The following is a 19,280-nucleotide window of genomic DNA, read 5'->3' as shown; positions in this document are numbered from 1 at the left end:
TCGAAGTCGAGCAGAATACAAATGCTGCTTGAAATCAGAACAGATGTCTACAGTTGCTACACTGAGATACCTCTGTAGACGTCAAGGCAATAAAATAGTGAATTAGAGGTTAGTTACTGTTTATATGTCCCTCAGTGGATGTAAGAGGCTTTCAGAGCACTTTCCAGGTGAAAAGTTAGTGTCAGAGAAAATCAGCGGTTCTCACTGAGAGAAACAGATGTGTGGTAGTTTCAGGTGTAGCAGTTCCTGGCTCAGTGATATGTCGGTGTCTGGTTTTTTTTTTGCACCTCGATATAATGTTGTCTACCAGCTGCTTTTTCAAAGTTCTCATGGTTCAAGGTACTTTCAAACAGATTTTGAAGGCCCTTTCTCATTCCCCATATGTAAATCTAATAAGCACATATTGGGCTGAACACATAACATCTTGGCACTTTTGCCTTTTTCCACAAAGAATGTGGAATATTTGTTTATATTTTACCAAAAAACTTGTGTTTGTCAGTAGGCCTGTTGCAGTTGCTCATTTATTTGTGCTGACTGTGATCAAGTCCTCAGATTTCACAATTATACATTTCTTTTGTCATAATTGTGAAATCTGAGGATTTGATCACAGTCAGCACAAGTAAATGTGCAACTGTTTTTATGAGTTTGCGTTGGTTTGCTTTTTTAATTAAAAAAAAAATTCTTTAATTAATGCCAATAATATTAAACAGCTTCCCAAAATTTTTTTGATGGTATTCTTAGTCCCTGACCTAGTGAACTAGCATGAGGATGTGTTTTTGATACTAGAGACTACACAGCACTTCTGTGAGTCGCTCTGGATAAGGACATCTGCTAAATTCTGTAAACGTAACAAAAATAAGCAATTTAAACTCGACAGTATATTCCATTTATAGAAGTACAGTAATCCATACAAGTTATATGATCTGAAGTCAGTCATCATGTACACTTACACACACTCAGGAGCATGAATAGGATATGAAGGTTTTTTCCAAATTTACTGGATTTTACTGGAAATTTGGAAAAAATGAACAATCCAGTAAATTTGGAAAAAATGAACAATTTACAAATAAATCTGTTCCTATCCCACTTGATAAATGAGGCCCACTGTTCCTACACCATTAACATGTAGCTAGTGGGAAGGCTGTATTAGGAGCTTTATTTATTTATTTTTTAGCAAGTTTCAAAACTGTGCTTTCAAAACTCTACCTTTCTAGTAAAAAGTATCTAGGCTTATAACCATACAGCTTTAACTATTCCGTTTTCAGTCCAAGTGTCACTGGCTGCTGCTTCATGTATTTTTGCCTGCTGCTTCATAAAAGTGTGGGCTGCGTGTTCTGAAACAGCAGAAAAGTTGACACGGATGTCAGCACTGCTGCATGCTGAGTGCAATATGCAAACATGTCTGACCTCTGTGTCTCCTGTAGCGCTCCAACTACCTGCATCGTGAAGTTGTGCACATGGCTGAGCTGTACTCCAACGTGAGGGCCACACCCTGGCGCATGGTCACTATCTGGGGCGGGGCCAGTCTGCTGAAGGCCTACCTGCGCAGCATGCAGGACCTGCTGTCCATGCTCGACTGGAAGTGGGACTTCTTCATCAACCTCAGTGCCACTGACTTCCCCACCAGGTCAGTCACCAAGCACACACTGCACCGATGATTTAAGAATTATATTCTTCAGAGGTATAATCAGTGATTTTTGTTTTTGTTTTTTACATCTGAACATATTTTATAAATTTTTTGCAAAGTTCACCTTTCTGGAAGCTGTCAATCAAATATGTGCTCAGAGATAAAACTCTGGTGTCTGTGGTGCCCCAGGCAATGCTAAATGGGAGAAAAAAAACATAATGTGTACCACCAACATCCAACCAATCAGGAAAAGTAGGTGATGCCATCTTCATAACAAGCTCAGTATTATTAGCATATAGTTGTGTTCTTGTTACATTAGCACATCTCTTCCCAATATTTAATCCAATATTTGAGCCAATATCAGAATGTATTTTTGATAGACTTCAAAGCACTATTGTAAGTCGCTCTGGATAAGGGCGTCTGCCAAATGCCATAAATGTAAATGTAAATGTAATCCTTAAGTGCAGAATTTAACATTTTTAATTCATTATAAACTGAAATTTTTCCTTTCACACACAGCATCTTCCACGTTTAATCAGAGAAGTTGGGGCTATCTGAAAGCTCCCAAAAAACTCTACCCATAGTTCCAACTCGGAGGTTGTTGTAAACAGCTTTTCCCAGTCAGAAGGTGGGAATTAGGTGAGCAGTGCAGGCGTGTGCTGCTTTCAAGGGAAAGTTGCAACTTGCAATTCCCCACATGTAACTGCTAAAAACCACAGAAAACTTCAACTCGTCAACTAGGGGTAGTCTTCTCAATTACCCGTTTCTTCCCCGTTTACACAATGATATTAAATCAACATTGTGAACAGTGTAAAGTCCCCCTTCTCTACTTTTAAACGAGCTTATAGCAGTATTGGCTTTAGATCAGTTAATATACAGACACAGTACTTGGGTAAATCTATTACTTTTGGCCATACTAACTGCTGTTTTGAGAAGGTAATCATCAACATCAGAGTTATCACTAAAGTTAGCCAGCTGGCTTGTTTCTAAGCTACTTGATATTGTCTGCTGTTGTTGCTGTGCTGTAATTTCAGTCCAAATGTTGCAGGAATGTTTAAGGTTCACTTCAGCAGAACAGGAACAATAGCCACTCAGGCCTGTAACTGTAAAAGTGTGGATAAGTGACCTACCAACCTTTACACATTTTGCATAAGAGCTAAACAAGTATTCCAAAAGAGCATCTTTCTCTCTCCAATAAAATGGGAGATGAGCCCCATATTAATGATTTGCACAGGTGTTTTGAACTCTCCAGCAATAATGACCACTTCCTGAAAGCCCTGTGATAATTAAAAAGTGATTGATGAAAAAAAATTTTTTGACCAGCGCTCTCCTCTGCAATGAAATCCACTGCAGATGAAAAAAACAGAGCAGCATCAACAGTGAAAATGTCATGTGAAACCGTGAAAAGCCATGTGGATATTAGAAAACTGATCTGTAACAGGATTACTTTGAAAATGTAGTGGGTTTTTTGTTTGTTTGTTTGTTTGTTTAAATCCCCCATCCATTTTCGAACTGTTTATATCCACCATCCAGCTGAGTTTTGGTGATAGCAGTTAATATTTTTACGGCCTCCTGTAGTCTCTTTAAACCTGAAAAGGCGGCCAGGCTCATTTTCCTTCTTTTTTAAGCTGTCAGTTCTGGATGATTGCCTCATCTATTTCGAGCTAAGAGCAATAAAAATGTTTCCTTCATATTATAAATATTGTATATGGCAGTGTATCTGTGCCATGTGAAGACACTAAAGGATTTATTTATACACAGTGCAGTAGGAATCTCCTACATCTGCTGAGCAACTTGTTTTTTTTTTTTTTTTTTTTTTTTTTTTTTTTTTTTTTTAAATGCCTTTAGAAAGGCATAAACAGTTCTGTGGGTTCTGAAGAGTATTGTTTAGTTGTTTGTCTTGCAGTCCTGTGAAACCGTGCATTGTTCGTGCACTGGCTTCCGAAACGGCACCTTGTTGGTATGTTATATTTGAACAATCAATTCTATATTAAATACTAAAACTAAAACAAAAAAACCAAACATCAAAAAGTTAAATTTAACTTAGAAAACTTAAATGGCCTAAATGTCGACAGCAGTTTCTCATCAAAGAATCTATGTTCTCTGAGAATTTCAAAAAGGAAAAAAAAAACCAACAACTCATATTCTAATCCATTTTATTTAAATAGCATTTTTAACAATTGTTACCATTGTTACATATTCTGTATTTGCATACTGGAACATGATTGGCTCTTTTATTTTGTGACACAATAACACTTACAGGTCACATGTTCAGTACTAACTCAGATTTTCTAGTGAGAAAGGAGTTTTCAGCTCCCATGTTTCTTAAAATAACAATTAAAAGTGTTTTACAAGGCTTAGAGTGAGTTTAAGAAATTTAGCCAAACATTTTATATGATGTCAGTGCTATATTGTATATAACAGGCCTTTAAGCAGCGTAGACTGTTCTTACTGACTCCTCTGGAATTCAGCGAGCGGATGTTTTCTGTAGACAGGTGAGGCATATTTCTGAACAGGAAGCACAGGGGTGTTTTATGGCTGAAGCACTTGGCCGTGAGATGCATTGCTGTGAAAGCTCTCTTTGTGCTGCTGTACAGTGAAGCTGGCAGATCTCTCTCCATTTCTTTCGGTTTAGGTTTTTTTTTCCCCAGACACATCAGAGGCTATTCGGAGTGTGGTATAATCCCCACAGCCGCCTGCCCCCCCCCAAAAAAAAAAAAGACATTTATAGCTCGATGCACACGGAGACATTGATGACCACCAAATCCTGTCAGCAGAGGATAATTCCATTTAGTGGAAGTCATCACATTCGTCTTTGCCACCTTCTAGTCAGCTCTCTTACATTCAATCTCTCTCTCTTTTCCCATATCTCTCTGAAAAAAGGACCAACGATGAGCTGGTGGCTTTCCTCTCACAGAACCGTGACAAGAACTTCCTGAAGTCTCATGGCAGAGAGAATGCCAGGTATCCGCTTCTTTTTTTTTTTTTTATTTCTTTCCTCTCAGATTTACTGTTTACTGTTAGAAGCTAGAATGCCAGAGCCAGGCCTGTCACATTCTTCTCTGATTTTCTCCCTAATTTACTCATGGCCACTTCCCTCCCATCAGGCAGCTCTCCCCTATCATGCGACAGCTGCCACCCAGGGAGGGCGAAGGCTATCACGTGCATCTTCTGAGGCACGTGAAGCCAGCTGATTTTCGTACTGCTGCTCATGCAACGGTGTAAGACATTCAGAGGAAAGCGATATCCGCCCACTTCTGCATGCGTGAGCTCACAGACGCTCATGATTGGCTAGTGTCATGTGTCACTGTGATTGATAGGGGCCAGAGATGCCATCCCCTGCCTCCCTGAAAGCAAGGCCAGTTTTGCTCTCTTGGGCTCCCAGCCACGGATGCTGGGATCGGGATTCAGACTTGCGATCTGATAGATGATAGGGTGAAGGCTTTTCTGTTGCGCCACTCAGGAGTGCATAATTGCATTTTATATGTATATATATATATTTTGTTATATATTCAGAATTGTTTGATTAGTAAATGCACCATTTGATCTCAGTTAAATTCTTGATATAATAGCTGAATCATTACATTTAAATCATTCTCAAAAACATGAGATGTTTTGTTGCACCTGATATGTCAACACTTGCAAATATTACAGAATAGTATATTATTTTTATATTTATTTCTGTTGCACATAGTTTACTGTCCAGTAACGTATATATTGCAGTAACAGCTTTTATATACTGTATTTATATACAAGTTTTTATTTGGGTCTTATCCTCTATGTGCAATAGAACTGTAACTTTCGTACATGGCTGTACTGGTGCATTTTATGCTACTGTTATACTGTGACATAAAAAGTTAGCAGAAAAAAATTAAGTAGTTCATTGCAACTATATCATAACTATCAGGTGAAAAGGTTGTTATGAGTGGTAACACTGATTTTAAACAGTACATCAGTATTTTATGACCTAATTAATTACCACGGTCAAGAATTTCCATGGGAAAAAAAAAAAGTTTCCCTTGACAGAAAAACAGGAAATACAAAAGAGAACCAATGTGCCAATGTAATAGAAAGACAGCTGTTAGGGAAGTCACCAAACGTAATGCAAAAAGTATAAGTGCTTTTATTAATTCTTCAGTTAAAGGTATGTGTTAATGAAGCTCCAAGTCTGTGTAAGCTGACCTTTTAGAGGTGGGACTGCATTTTTATAGGGAATGGTTATGTGATACTAATGTAGTTGTGCTGGTCTGATGGGGTATGAATACCACAAAACCTCTGGTACAGCGTTAGTTATCAAATTACCTTTTACTGTATTGTTCCACTGTTGGGAAGTAGGATAAACTGCTCCTCATCTGCTAATCATGTGGCAGCAGTGCAAAACATAAAATCATAGTTCAGTTAGAGCTCATCAAACATCAGACTATGGAGAAAAGGAAAAAAAAAAGTGATCACAATGACTTTGACCGTGGCATGGTTGTTGGTGTTGAGTAATTTAGAAACTGCTGATCTCCTGGGTTTTTCACACATACAACAGTCTCTAGAGTTTACACAGAACAGTCCCAAAAAAAAAAAAAAGTGAGAGGCAGTTCTGTGGGTGGAAACACCTTGTTGATGAGAGGTCACAGGAGAATGGCCAGACTAGTTCAAGCTGACAGGAAGTCTACAGTAACTTAAATAACCACTCTTTACATCCGTGGTAAGCAGAAAAGCATTTCCCAGTGGACACAGGTGAACACAGGCTCACCAAAACTGCAGTGTTGAGGATTAGAAAACGTCACCTGGTCTTCATGATTTTATGCATTGCGCTGTTGCCATGTGATTGATTGTTTGAGTGAATCGCATGAAAGAGTAGAGGTGTGTTAGATTTCTTGTTATATTCTGCCATAGTTTAACCATTTATTATCTACTACTGTCTTTAGAAGTCCATTATAAGTGAGTTTGAAGTAAGCAGGTTTTCTGTTCTTTTCTCAATACATTGAAACGTGTTAATCTGTATCATCTCTGCTGTTAAAAAGGTTCATTAAGAAACAGGGGTTGGACAGACTCTTCCACGAGTGTGATAATCATATGTGGCGGCTGGGCGAGCGCACCATCCCCGAGGGCCTGGAGGTGTCTGGTGGCTCTGACTGGTTTTCACTCACGCGCCGCTTTGTGGAGTATGTGGTCAGCTCCAAGGACGAGCTGGTGACCGGGCTGAAGCAGTTCTACACCTACGCCCTGCTCCCTGCTGAGGTGCTATATTTTATCAGCTAGCTCTAAGTCTTTAGGACTGAGGGTTAAAAAAAAAAACTCGCCGGTTGTTTTAGTTTAAAAGTGTAGTCCGTAGAACTGGTTGGTCAAGAAATACACTACCAATGCAACGTTTTCATCTTATGCTGGATGCTTCAGTGGCTTGACTGTTTGTGAAAGTGGAACATGTCATTCCTGTTGCACCACAGCTATTTTTGTACAAGCTACAGCAGCGTGGCTCCTCTGTATAGTCTTTAAATACATCAGCATTCATTGTTTAAGGAGGCAGGAATTCAATAACATGCAGCTTAAAGTTGTAGCATTTACATGCATTAATGCCTCAGCAAGTAAAACTTGTTTAAAGTTATTTTATAGCTTGTTTTAGAAGAAAAAGAGAAATCTCAAAATACAAATTTAATGATGTGATCAGTGGTGTCTTGTGCTACTATAGAGAAAATTCCCTATGTGATTCCAGTTTATTTCTCAGGTGCAATTTTAAATTCATTTTATAGGATAGAGGGGAAACTACCAAAACTAACCGTTTCCAATCTTGCCTCTTTTGTTTTTCAGTCTTTCTTTCACACAGTGTTAGGCAACAGCCACATGTGCGACACGCTAGTGGACAACAACCTGCGAGTTACTAACTGGAATCGCAAGCTGGGCTGCAAGTGCCAGTACAAGCATATAGTGGACTGGTGTGGATGCTCTCCCAATGACTTCAAACCTGCTGATCTCATCCGAATTCAGGTCAATGTAGTGAAAGTTTAATAAATTAGTATTGCGCTTGTTGAGTGAAGAAAATATGACACTATGACAATACTGTACACTAGTATTAAATATTTAATATTGCACTTAATAAACATTTTACAAATTGCAACAGTGGATAAATGTGTATTAGCCAACTAGGATAGTAACATAGTCACTTATTTGCTTCAAGATTGAGAATAGCTGACATTACAAAGGAGCTTTTGTAATGTTCACTGTTGCACTGTTGGACTGATGAACCTTCGGCTGAAAAGTGCTTCTGATCTGTTCCAGTGAACTGTCTAGTGAAAAGTCCAGTCCATCATCCTCTGCTCCTTTAGTGTCTCCAGAGAGTTCAACTTCTTACTATGCTCTGCCATCCTGACAAGATTTTTATTTTTAATGTTCCCATCACAGTATGAAGCTGTGAAGAAAAGCACTCTCGCTACTGTGGACTGGTGGAACAGGTGGAGGAGTGCTTCTGAATTATGTCATGTACATGCACTCCGCATCTGTTCCATAGATGGAAATGGGTGGTGGTGATGACAGTAACTGACAGTAAGCTGGACGTGATTATACCAGCCAGCAAAGCTCTCCATCACACTCCTGTACTCCTCCTTCTTTCTTTCGCTCATGCATCCTATAATCACCATGTGTCTCTCTCACAGCATGCACTATTGAAGATGTGACAGTTTTACTGGCAGCAAGCAGCCCAAAGGAAGCCAAGTGTGCCAATAATTTAATCCTGGTAAAAACAGAATGTATGCAAACTTTGTCAGATGACATCAAACTGGAACAAACATAGTTGTGCATTTTTTTGTGGCTAAATGTAGGGAAGTAGGGTGTACGTTTCCGTTTTGTTAAACACTGTTTAGGGAGCATTTAGCAGATGTCTTTATCCAGAGCAGTGCAATACAGTGAATAGGAAGGCGTTTAAAATTGGTGGATTTTGTGTGTCTCAAGTGTACAAAGTGAAAGTTCATTCGTGGAAAGAAAGAAACTGGCAGTCAGCATTACTACTAAAATTACTGGACACTTTACTACTAAAATTACTGGACGCTTTACTACTAAAATGACTACACACTTTAATCAAGATGATTCTATGATGATTGTGCTTGAGAAATCAGTGGTCTGCACTATTTTAGCTCCACCATTATGTCTTGGCTCAGCTCACATGGTACATTGGCAAGAAAGGTCACCAAATTCACACAGGTTCTTAATTATGGCATAGCTTGCATGCCACTGTAAAAGATCGTGGTTAATTTGCCGATCTGACTTGTACTTTCTGGTGGAAAAGCAAATAGCAACTATAACATGAAGGCATACTAAACTCAGGGCATATATTAGGATGTGCATGCGGTTTTATTATTTAATAGAGTTGTAATGCAAATGCAAAAATATGACTGTGTGTGTCGTGGGAATATGCGATTCACTTTGTGGGAGTCAGCATTCTGTTAATTATGCATCTAATGCAATTGCGCTCTTTGAAAAAGATCGTGGAACTCAGACATTTTAGCCGACTTTGGAGCTCTATTTCCGGTTAAAATGACTCCTCAGACGCTGCTATGGAGCTCATTATGTTTTTAATCGATCATTTTCCCCAGGTCTGAGACTTTGTTTATTCAATCAAAGGTTTTGGGAGAATTTATGCATTTATTTATGATATGGTAAACCTGTAGTAAATTTTGTTTACAATATTAAATCTCTGTTTAACGATCAGTGATGTTGACCGTTTTATATGGTCAGTGTCACCATGTTTAGCTTTGTACAGCCAAAATGCACATTGTTTTGCATTGTTTAGGAGTCTTTTCAGATATAATTTTTCTTAATTCTGATTCTTGTTTGAAATATTCTGAGAATTGAATCGAATTGAATTGAATTGAGAGGTCAGTATTGTGAGTTGAACTGTTGTACCCCTATTATGTATCTAAGATTCCATTTAGTAGTGAAATGTTGTTAATCATGCCCTGTTCTCTTTTCCCCCAACAGCAGCTGACACGGCCCACGTTCTTTGCCCGTAAATTTGAATCCACCGTCAATCAGGAGGCCATTGATATTCTTGATACCCACCTGTATGGGCACTACCCTCCAGGCACTGCTGCACTCAAGGCCTACTGGGAAAGTCTGTTTGAGCGGGAGGATGGTGTGGGTACTCTCAGCGATGTGGCACTCACAGCCTACATGTCCTTCTTCAGACTTAGTCTCCAGAGTCAGAAGACCATGCAGGAGGCCTGCAGGTGAGTCTCCCAGACTATGAACTCAGAGCCACTTATAGTGCTCCTGAAATCAGAATAGGTGTTTTTAGCTTTTTGTACCTGCCCCATAGTGTTGTGGACATCCACATGATAGTATATCTTTAAAAAAAAATAGCTTTAGATAGATTATAATTTTATTGTTTTATCACCACGGGGAAAACTTCATGATCGTCCAAATAAATGCTCTCTAGAACTATACTGTATGTCTGCACCACCCAGAGGCGGGTCTTGCTCTACAGTAGTAGCTTTTATTCAGCCCATGGTTTGTTGTTGTGTTTTTGGCTATGTGTTTTCCTGCACAATATTTTACACAGTAAGTAAAAGGCTCTCGTTAATCCGTTCACTGAGCTCCATAGTTAGTTAGCTTTCTAAGGTACTGACTTTCTGTTTCAGAAATAAATATGTCAGGATGTGGAATCAAGTCACAGCTAAGAAGCTATTTTATGGGGGCTATAACTTCTTTTTTTGGCCATAGTCAGAGCAAACATTTCATTTTTTTGACTAAACCTAGATAGCTTATTGAATAAATGTAGTAAATTCAGTTTAATATGGATGGATAAATTAGACAGGATGTATAAGTTACAAACAGTAGCAGTAGTGCCACCTTATGCATTCATAACACTAAGCCTTGGTAAAGCTTTAGCTGTTAAAAATCATAAAGCTGAATGTAAATAATTATAAAGGTTAATGTTTCAGCTTTGGTTTTATTTATTTATCCACAGTAATGCTTTCCTGTCAGGAAAGAAAATTGAGCATTTGAACACACATTGTATATTTTTCCTAAGATTAAGCTGTTGGCATACTCAGCTTTTGCAGTCCAGCAGACTTGCTATGCCCCGTGGGTTAGTTGTGTAGACAAAAGCAACAGCGCCACAGCATGGATTCTGCTTGGATTCAAACAGGCTTATGTATGTTTTTCTTTAAATTCTTTTTATTTTGCATCAGGCCAAAGAAAATCATTTTGCAAAATGTCACGCTTTTTTAATTGAATAAGTTATTAAATAAGTATTCAAATTGTCAGCTGCTCTTGCCCTTTCAAGACATTACCATTTAGTACAAATGTTTTATTTGGGTTTCAGTACCTCAGTGGCCTACAAGACTGAGTTTTTCTGATTCAGGTTTCAGATAAGAATGTTTAAAACTTGCTAACAAAATCTTCATGCCATGTTTTGTTGTCGTTGAGACTGTAGAGTCAGTATGAGTCAGAGAATGCAATATTGATGCCTTCTGTCTCTGACCAAGACATACTGCATTCTCTGACGCATCATGGGTGGCTACTGCTGACTCAATCACAACAACATTTTGCATGTTGCAGAGGTTGTGGTGAGGCACACTGGGGTGAACCTACACGTCTCCTGCAGTGGCATAGTGGGTGCAGCAGTTTGAAACCAGCCTCACTTACTGATGTGAGTTTCCTTTAGATACCCAAAATGACATGATCTGGCCTTAAATGTGCTCCTTTTTTATTTCCCACAGGTTTGTGCCTGTTGGCTACCCCATATCTGTCCATCTCTATTTCTATGACGACCGTTTCCAGGGCTACCTGGTGCGCCAGGAGGTGAAGAGCATGGCGTCTGGGAAGAAGGAAATGCTGGAGGTGTGGGTTGTTCCTCAGGCCACACTACAACTAGAGAGCAACCTGAATGAGTTTGAGAGGCTTAAGAACCTCGAGGTGAGAGCAAGGCAGTGATTATACCTGCATGGGAGTATACAGTCTTTTCTAGCACTTTTTCCCAAACAGTGTGGTATTATTAATATTGCAAATCCAGACTTATCCATATATATATCCTGGTGTATCTTTGTCTGTTTCCTGTCACTCAGCAGTACCCTTGAAGTCAGTGTTCCCCGTCCTTAGACTTTCCTGTGCTTGAAAATGTAAAAGACCAACTTTACCTCTGACTGACATTGAAGATTTCTTCCAAAAATACTAAATAAACAATTGCACATGTTTTTTAATCCCGTTTTTATGTAGAGTGTCACTGTACAAGCCCCTGTGTAGAAATGATAACATATTCATAACGTATTAGAATGGGTGCATTAATATAAAGGTGTGATTCGCCCTGCATCTATAAGACAGACAGAGATGCTGATATAGAACATTCTGACCAATCAGATTTCAAGAATTTAACAGTGCTGAGATTAAAAAAAAAAAAATAAAAAATACATCATGTTTTATTATTATATACAAGATCAGTATTTCCTACAGGTCTGAGGTAAATCTGTGGAAGACTTAGTGTGGAAGACTAAATTTAGCTTCCCATTACCTTCCCAGTGAACATGGACTGACCTGAAACATCTGTGAGCATCCATTACAGGGCCATTCTGATTTAAATAGGCCCATAAATATTGTTACTGTGTGATTTTCAAAATATCATCACGACGCCTGACTTGCATTTGGTGGGCAGCTGCCTGGGTCGACATAATTTGCGCACTACTGAGAATCAGGCAGCCCCATTTAGAACACGGCAGTTTCTAAATTTTATTTTGGCCAGGTAGGATTGAATTAGATCCTGCTCCAGATCCACAGTAATCCCATAATTCTGTTTACTGAATGGGAAAGTTTCCGTGAACGTTTGAGAAACATGGCATAGCAAAACTGTTACTTTGACAACTCAGACTCAGGAATACATTTACAAATATTGCCTGTCTTGTAGTTAACATTTTTTTAAGCGATTTTTTGTTTCAAACAGCTGTTTTGTCATATTTGTATGTGTCATTCTCATGGCATTCTTTTTCAATTTAACACAAAGGTTTTCATTACAAATGACATCAGCAATAACTGGAGTGAAAAATAGATATATTTACATGAATTTCAGAATTTCTTAGTATTTGGTACGTCCCCTTTTTGCTTTAATGACAGCATGGGCTCGAGCTGACACAGACTCAGCAAGTTTGTGTAAAACCTGATGATCCATGTTAGCTCAGATCTATCAGCGTGTCATCTGAACAAGGGCTTCAATGGAAGAGATAAGACTCACTGAAAATCTGATGTTTTGTACAAAGCCGTTAACATGGTCACAAATTTGTTAAAATTTAAATAGTGACCTAGAAATTGTGCAACATCTGGAATATTGAATAGTCAAGGTGTTGCACATTTCCTTTTTTGTTTTAGAATTTTCAAAATTCTAAAACTTTATTTGTTATTCCAGTTTTAAATAAAAAAAAAAAAATCCAGATTTTCAATGTGGTCTCAGACTTTTGGACCCCGCTGAATGTTCAATACATGAGCTATCGCTATTTAAGAGATAAGCTACTAGCATGACTGACGGTGAAGAGTGTTCAAAATATAATGCCAAGGTTCCTTCCTTAAAATGTCACTCAACGAGATAGTATTTTAAAAAAATATATTTAACTATATTGCAATAATATTGAATTCTGTTAAAGGTTTGACAGTTATAGTTGTATAAATGTTATATAACAGTATATAAACAGTATATAAAATGCCTTGTCTCAGGTAGGAACAGAGTGGGACCCCAAAGAGAGAATTTTCCGGAACTTTGGTGGAGTGATGGGCCCTTTGGACGAGCCTGTGGCGGTGCAGAAATGGGCTCGTGGCCCCAACCTCACAGCCACCATAGTGTGGATTGATCCTGCTCAGGTGGTAGCAGCGTCTTATGACATCAGCGTGGATGTAGAGGCGGAGTTTACACAGTACAAGCCCCCGCTGCAGCGTCCTCTCAGGCCGGGAGTATGGACAGTTCGTGTGCTGAGGCTATGGGAGCGTGTGGCCGAAGCGCGCTTTCTGGTCATGCCTCTGGTTTTTAAAGGAAAGGAGCCATTTCGCAAAGGTGAGAGAGCTCAGGTTAATGAAGTAGTACGATCAAGTACCTTAAATGCCAGTATATATTTAAGTAGTGTTTAATTAATTAAATGTGTCATGATATTAGTCCACATTGTCTTTGATGATTGCAGCTCCCACAGAAAACAGCACTGCTGATACTGTTAGTGCCCTTCACTGCATAATGTCTCTCTTGAAACATACAGAAAAATGTTTTGGATAAACATTTGAATATTTAATTTTCATCCTCTATTTTATTTTCATTGTCTGTTGAACTCTTGAGATTACAACATTTCATAATGTATGAAAGATGTGGGCTCACTATACAAATAAGCTTTGCTGATATACTCTATTTGGTCAAAAGTTTGTGGACATCTGACCATCACACACACACAGACACACACACACACACACACACACACACACAAGTGGGCCTTCCCTAAACTTGTCACAAAGTTGGAAGCAGACAATTTGTCTAGAATGTCTTTTTATGCTGTAATATTAAGATTTCCCTTCACTCAAACTAAGGAGTTGAAACGTGTTCCAGCATGACAATGCCCCTAGGCACAAAGCAACATCCATAAAGACATGGTTTGCCAAGATTGGTGTGGCCTGTACAGAACCCTGACCTCATCCCACTAAACACTTTTGGGATGAAATGGAACACTGACTGCACACCAGGCCTCCCTGCCTGACCTGACTAATGCTCCTGTGGCTGAAGGGGGCAATCCCCATTGCCACGCTCCAAAATCTAGTGGAAAACCTTCCCAGAAGAGTGGACGCTAACATCAAGTGGGGAATACATTTGGATTGGGATGATCAGCAAGCACATATGGGTGTGATTGGTTAGGTGTCCATAACCTTTTTGCCATATAGCGTATGTGTGGTGGTCCGGGATTCCTGCGGGGGAAAACCCAAAATGGCAATAAGGCTACATTCACGTTACCAGGTTGACATGACCCAACTCTGATTTTCTGCCTTAACGTGACACACATCTGATTTTTCAGGACTGTGTGGACACAAAATTCTGATCTTTCCAAATCAGACCCGAGACACAGTTGCATGTGGTGTATCTGATAAGTATAGTACCCACACTTCACTCGGTGCAGCAGTGCCAGCATATAGTTGCAAAAACAGCAAAAAATAGCCATCTGGCCTTTTTGTTTTGCCTTCTCGATCTGATCATGTACAACTGACGAGCTGTTTGCCCACCTCCAAAGCAAATTACAAAGCAAATTGCAATGCATTCATTTGTTGCTTTGATGTTACTATGATGGATTGTCTCATAAACGTTTATTGTTGTTTGTGACACAAGTGACACATGTGAGTCATGCAAAATCAACGTGCACACACAGGGTGTTTCAGGGCAACAGGTACATCCTCATTAAAGACAGTTACAAATATGAACCGTCAAGGTAGATAGATCCGATCTGGGCACAAAATCAGATTTGTGCAATGAAGCTTGTAATGTGAATGTAGCCTAATATGCTTTGACATCTCTACTATAAGAAAACACAACCTGCCTACTTTTAGGCTTCAGGCTACTTTCTGACGTTGACTGCCTGCCCGCAAAGATCATGTTGGCTAAGAAGCCAGTTTACCAAAGCGATAAATACAGCCAATCTGCCTAAGAAATATCTAAAACCTTGCTGGTTAAGTGTGCTTTTTTTCTCAGCCAGTGAATGTCTTGATTGGAGCAGGTTGTTGGACAGATATGTGCCATAGTGAAACAGACATAGGATTAATCAGTTCAGTTTGTAAACCGATAATCGGAAGAAAGGACAGTGAGGCTTGTGTTTAAATGCTGTGAATGACTTTGACCTCAGGTGGTTAGAGAGGCTGATGAGGATTATGGTGATGATGGTAATCAAAATGATATTTTATTTCCCATTGTTAATTTGGAATTCTTTCAAATTTTACCGTGTTGTTTTTCAGTAAGTAGATTTCATTGAAACTGGAGGGAATCTTTAAATGCAATTTTCTCCCATATCACTTTTGGGGTAAATCAAATTTAATTTCATTTTACTTATGTTTAAGATGCATGTAAAAGAGAAACATATTTCAGTTCAGGAAACCATGTAGTTTTCACAACTGTACATGTGAAGTTTTTTCCCCGCACATGTACTGATAGCTGTTTTAAAAGTATTTCAGGATGTGTGCCTTTCAGTTGTGTGTTCTACTTTTTCCTCCATCTCACAACTTTAAATAACCTCTTCTCCTTTTTGTTGTGTCTCTTTTTAGAGGAGCACAGCTGGCTGCACGCAGGCCCTGCAGGCAACGTTTACTTGGAGCAGGGCTTCCAGCAGCTCGCTCAGGTTCTGAAGCTGCCTCCTATGGAGCCTGCCCTGGAGGAGTCTCAGAAGAAGGCCTCTCTGGTGGGCAAGGCTCTGGAGGGTTGGGTGGACAGCTTAGTGGGTGCCTTCTGGGTAACTGGAGCCATGTGTTCCACTCAGACGTCCCTCTGTCCCAGTGTACAGCTGTGTGCCAAAACTAGCTGGAGCTCCTTGTCCCCAGATCCCAAATCCGAACTCGGTACGGTCAAAAGCAACGGCCGCATCAGGTAGCCCGAAAGATTGGGAGAGAACAAGGGTTAGAACACTAAGGTGAACTACAGGGGAGAGTAGGGCCCCTGGGAGTGATGTTTACAGGATATGGGTCTCTCGGATCATCCCACTGTTTTCTGGTCAAGGCACCTTGTCCTGAGGATTGGTGTCAGGGACAATCTAAGAGAAGAATTAATTGACATTTGCACATGAGAACATTTTCTAATTTTAAAGAATCATTGTTCATAAACGTTACAAGTTTTTTGGGGTGTGTCCATATGCAGTCTTAATTTGACTGGATTGATGATGCAAAGCCGTTAACCTCAAGTTTTTTTTTTTTTCCTAGTTTCAGAACAAATCAAAAAAGTGCACATTTTCTTCTGTGTATACAGTATTTGTAGCCAATTTTTTTAATTTAAGCTTTACTCTACCTGTCAGTGGTTGGAGTCCTGCAGCCCAGTGGTTCTCTTATTGAGGTGTGTGAAGCGTAGCCAGGGGGTCCATGAGGTTTTTTTTTAATTTTTGTTTTATTTTGTGTTGGAAATCACACCCCGCCATTAGGAAAACTGTTATATACATTATAATTGTGTTCTTATAGTTATTAGCCAGTTTGACTGGTTACATGAATTAAGTAGGTTTTACGCCATTCTCAAGAACTGAAAAACAAGTAGGCCTATAAATAATCTCAGCAAAGACCTAATGTCTTGTATCAGTGGAAAGTTCAGGAAGAAAATACTTTATGGCTCCAATTAATACAAAAAGATTATTGTACACACACAAATGATTTAGAATTGTTGAAATCAGTGTTGGAGGTTCTGTGGAATATATTTTAGAGTTAAAGGGGTCCCTGGCTGCAAAAAGTTTTAGCCTGTAATTATTATTATTATTTTGATTTCCAAACTTCAGAAGCCGATTGATAAAGTGCACTTTACTGTAAGAGAAATGTCTGAATTACAGACAACAATGTGGAGCTTATGAAGTCACTCGGGTGGCCAAATGATCAGTGGCTCCATTTGAGAATATTTCAAGTGCTGCTTATAGAGTCACACTTTCGCCATCATGTGGATCGTGTAGAGTTTAGGAAATGAGCAAAATGGACAAGCGCCACTAAATGTCCATGTCCATCAGAAGAAAAAACTGTTGCTTGTGTGTGTTTGGTAATGCTGTGACTGCCTCCTTTGTGTGTGTTTGGAATGGCTTCTTTTGAAATGATGCCATCTAGATGTTTACCACTGCATTTTTTTTTTTTTTTTTTTTTTTTTTCGTTTAAAAGCTAAGGGTGCTACGCAAGCACATGGGTAGTATCTCTAGCAGCTGAATGAGCTGACCCTTCTGAGGATCAGTGGAAAGACAGCTTTTTCATTATCTTGCCCTCCAAACGTAAATGCTATGAAGGCTGAATCTGCCACTAATTCATGATCTTTGTAATCCCATCTGTTGTTTCTAAAGGTCAAACTGTGATGGACGATCACACAGGACGATCACACAGGCATCTTGGTACTCGCCCAGTTTACTGCAGAATTATAATAGAAAGCTCCTGAGTAATACAGCTTATTGCTGTTTCTAAATCTTAGTTACGTTCGTAAAGGATTCTGTTTCAGCCTACTACTGCAATGCAGTACGTCGTCATGGTGAACGTCTAAATGTATCATCAATGAAGTATGGCATTATTCATTGTCACAATTGTGTCATATGTTATTTTCATTTTCTTCAATATTTGCATAAGATTTTCTTTTCTGGGTTGGGAATCCAGTGGTGGGCAAATCGTAAATCCTTTAGCTAGCCCACTGGGCAAGTGAAAGCTCTGTGATGACGCGTGCTATGTATTTTTTGACCGGAAGCCTGATTGACAAGGCTAAAAATTGGTAGCTAACATAATCTAATGAACTATGGCCAAGTAGTTAAGTGCATTAATACAACCACAAATGAGAATATATAAACTCCAACTCGCCCATGGTAATTATCCTTATCCATATTCTAAGCAAGTGTCTGAAGTGGCACATCATATTTGTGCCCTTGATAAAAAGTCAGCAAGTCACTGGTCAGCTTTTTGGCTATGATCTGTAGCATTTTCTTTTCGCATCACAGATAAAAGATATCGTTTGAGTCTGGCTAGCTTCTTTATTTTCTCTCGACTGCGTGTAGTAAGCAGGAGAGTTGTGCTGCACTTTCTGTTGCATGGTTTTGTCAGGGTTTCCACATATCTGCATGGTTCTGGTTCTGAAAAGATCATCTGTATGTCATGCATGCATGCTAATTTATCCAACTACTGAAAGCTGGTGTGTGTAGTGCAGCAGGTGGTGGGATTCAGAACGAGTAACACGCGCTATAGTTTTTGTTTGGTGTGTTTAAACAAAACGTACTTGACGGTGATGCACAATGCTGTGTCACACCGTCAAGTGCTGTGTTTAAACATTGCAAACAAAAACGTTTGTTTTGCAAAAATCAATAGTTTTTTTTCCCCCTCTAGTTGTTGAATGAGAAGGAAAAAATGCTAGTGGGTGCTTGGAAATAAAAGTTGTATGAATAAAAACTAATAGCATATACATGTCACCTTGTTCTGGGAGCCCAGGCTAGTGATTTGTCCACCCCGAGATGCATCACCGAATGGGTCAAACTGGCTTCTTTTGCACAGCCAATAAAGAATAATTCTTTCATGGTGTTTTTTTTTTTTTCCCTTCTAAACTCACATTTCAATTGGTTGTGACTTTCTGTCACATGCTTCAGAGAAGCCTATTGTTTTAGGACAGTAAATGGTCTGTGTGTGTATGTATACATACATATCTATATAAAGTGGTGCATTGTGAGAATCAATGGATTATTTTTGTATTTATAATTCCTCCTGGAGAGGGAGGTCATATTTTTTATCTGTTAGTTATGTCAGGATTGCTGCTTCAGTCTAGTCTGTTTCATGAAACTTGTTGTGCATTATCTGTGTCTCATGAAATGGTACCTCGATTGGAGTTGTTTCTAGAGTTTTAAAAGACATTGTGTTGAGTGGCAGCGATGGCTTCACTGTCGAGATGAGTGTTTGGAGAAATATGGTGAAATTGAAGAGCAGAGATGTTTCTGTTCCAGGCACAATAAATATGAAATCAATGGTA

The 19,280-nt window shown here is 39.2% G+C and overlaps 1 protein-coding gene across 1 annotated transcript in view; it reads left to right on the top strand.

Annotated features, from left to right (window-relative positions):
* xylt2 (xylosyltransferase II) overlaps positions 1-19,280 on the top strand; it is a 28,693-nt gene extending 9,413 nt beyond the window's left edge. The window contains exons 4-11 of the mRNA XM_026917231.3: positions 1,425-1,627; positions 4,511-4,591; positions 6,643-6,859; positions 7,427-7,603; positions 9,590-9,837; positions 11,332-11,527; positions 13,310-13,643; positions 15,875-19,280. Of these exons, the coding sequence (XP_026773032.2) occupies positions 1,425-1,627; positions 4,511-4,591; positions 6,643-6,859; positions 7,427-7,603; positions 9,590-9,837; positions 11,332-11,527; positions 13,310-13,643; positions 15,875-16,197 (1,779 nt within the window). The 3' untranslated portion in view covers positions 16,198-19,280. The remainder of the gene's footprint in view (positions 1-1,424; positions 1,628-4,510; positions 4,592-6,642; positions 6,860-7,426; positions 7,604-9,589; positions 9,838-11,331; positions 11,528-13,309; positions 13,644-15,874) is intronic.

This window comes from Pangasianodon hypophthalmus, chromosome 13 (genome assembly GCF_027358585.1).
Source record: "Pangasianodon hypophthalmus isolate fPanHyp1 chromosome 13, fPanHyp1.pri, whole genome shotgun sequence".
In the NCBI taxonomy this organism is placed as follows: domain Eukaryota; kingdom Metazoa; phylum Chordata; class Actinopteri; order Siluriformes; family Pangasiidae; genus Pangasianodon; species Pangasianodon hypophthalmus.
This window is presented reverse-complemented; position numbering and strand designations above follow the sequence as displayed.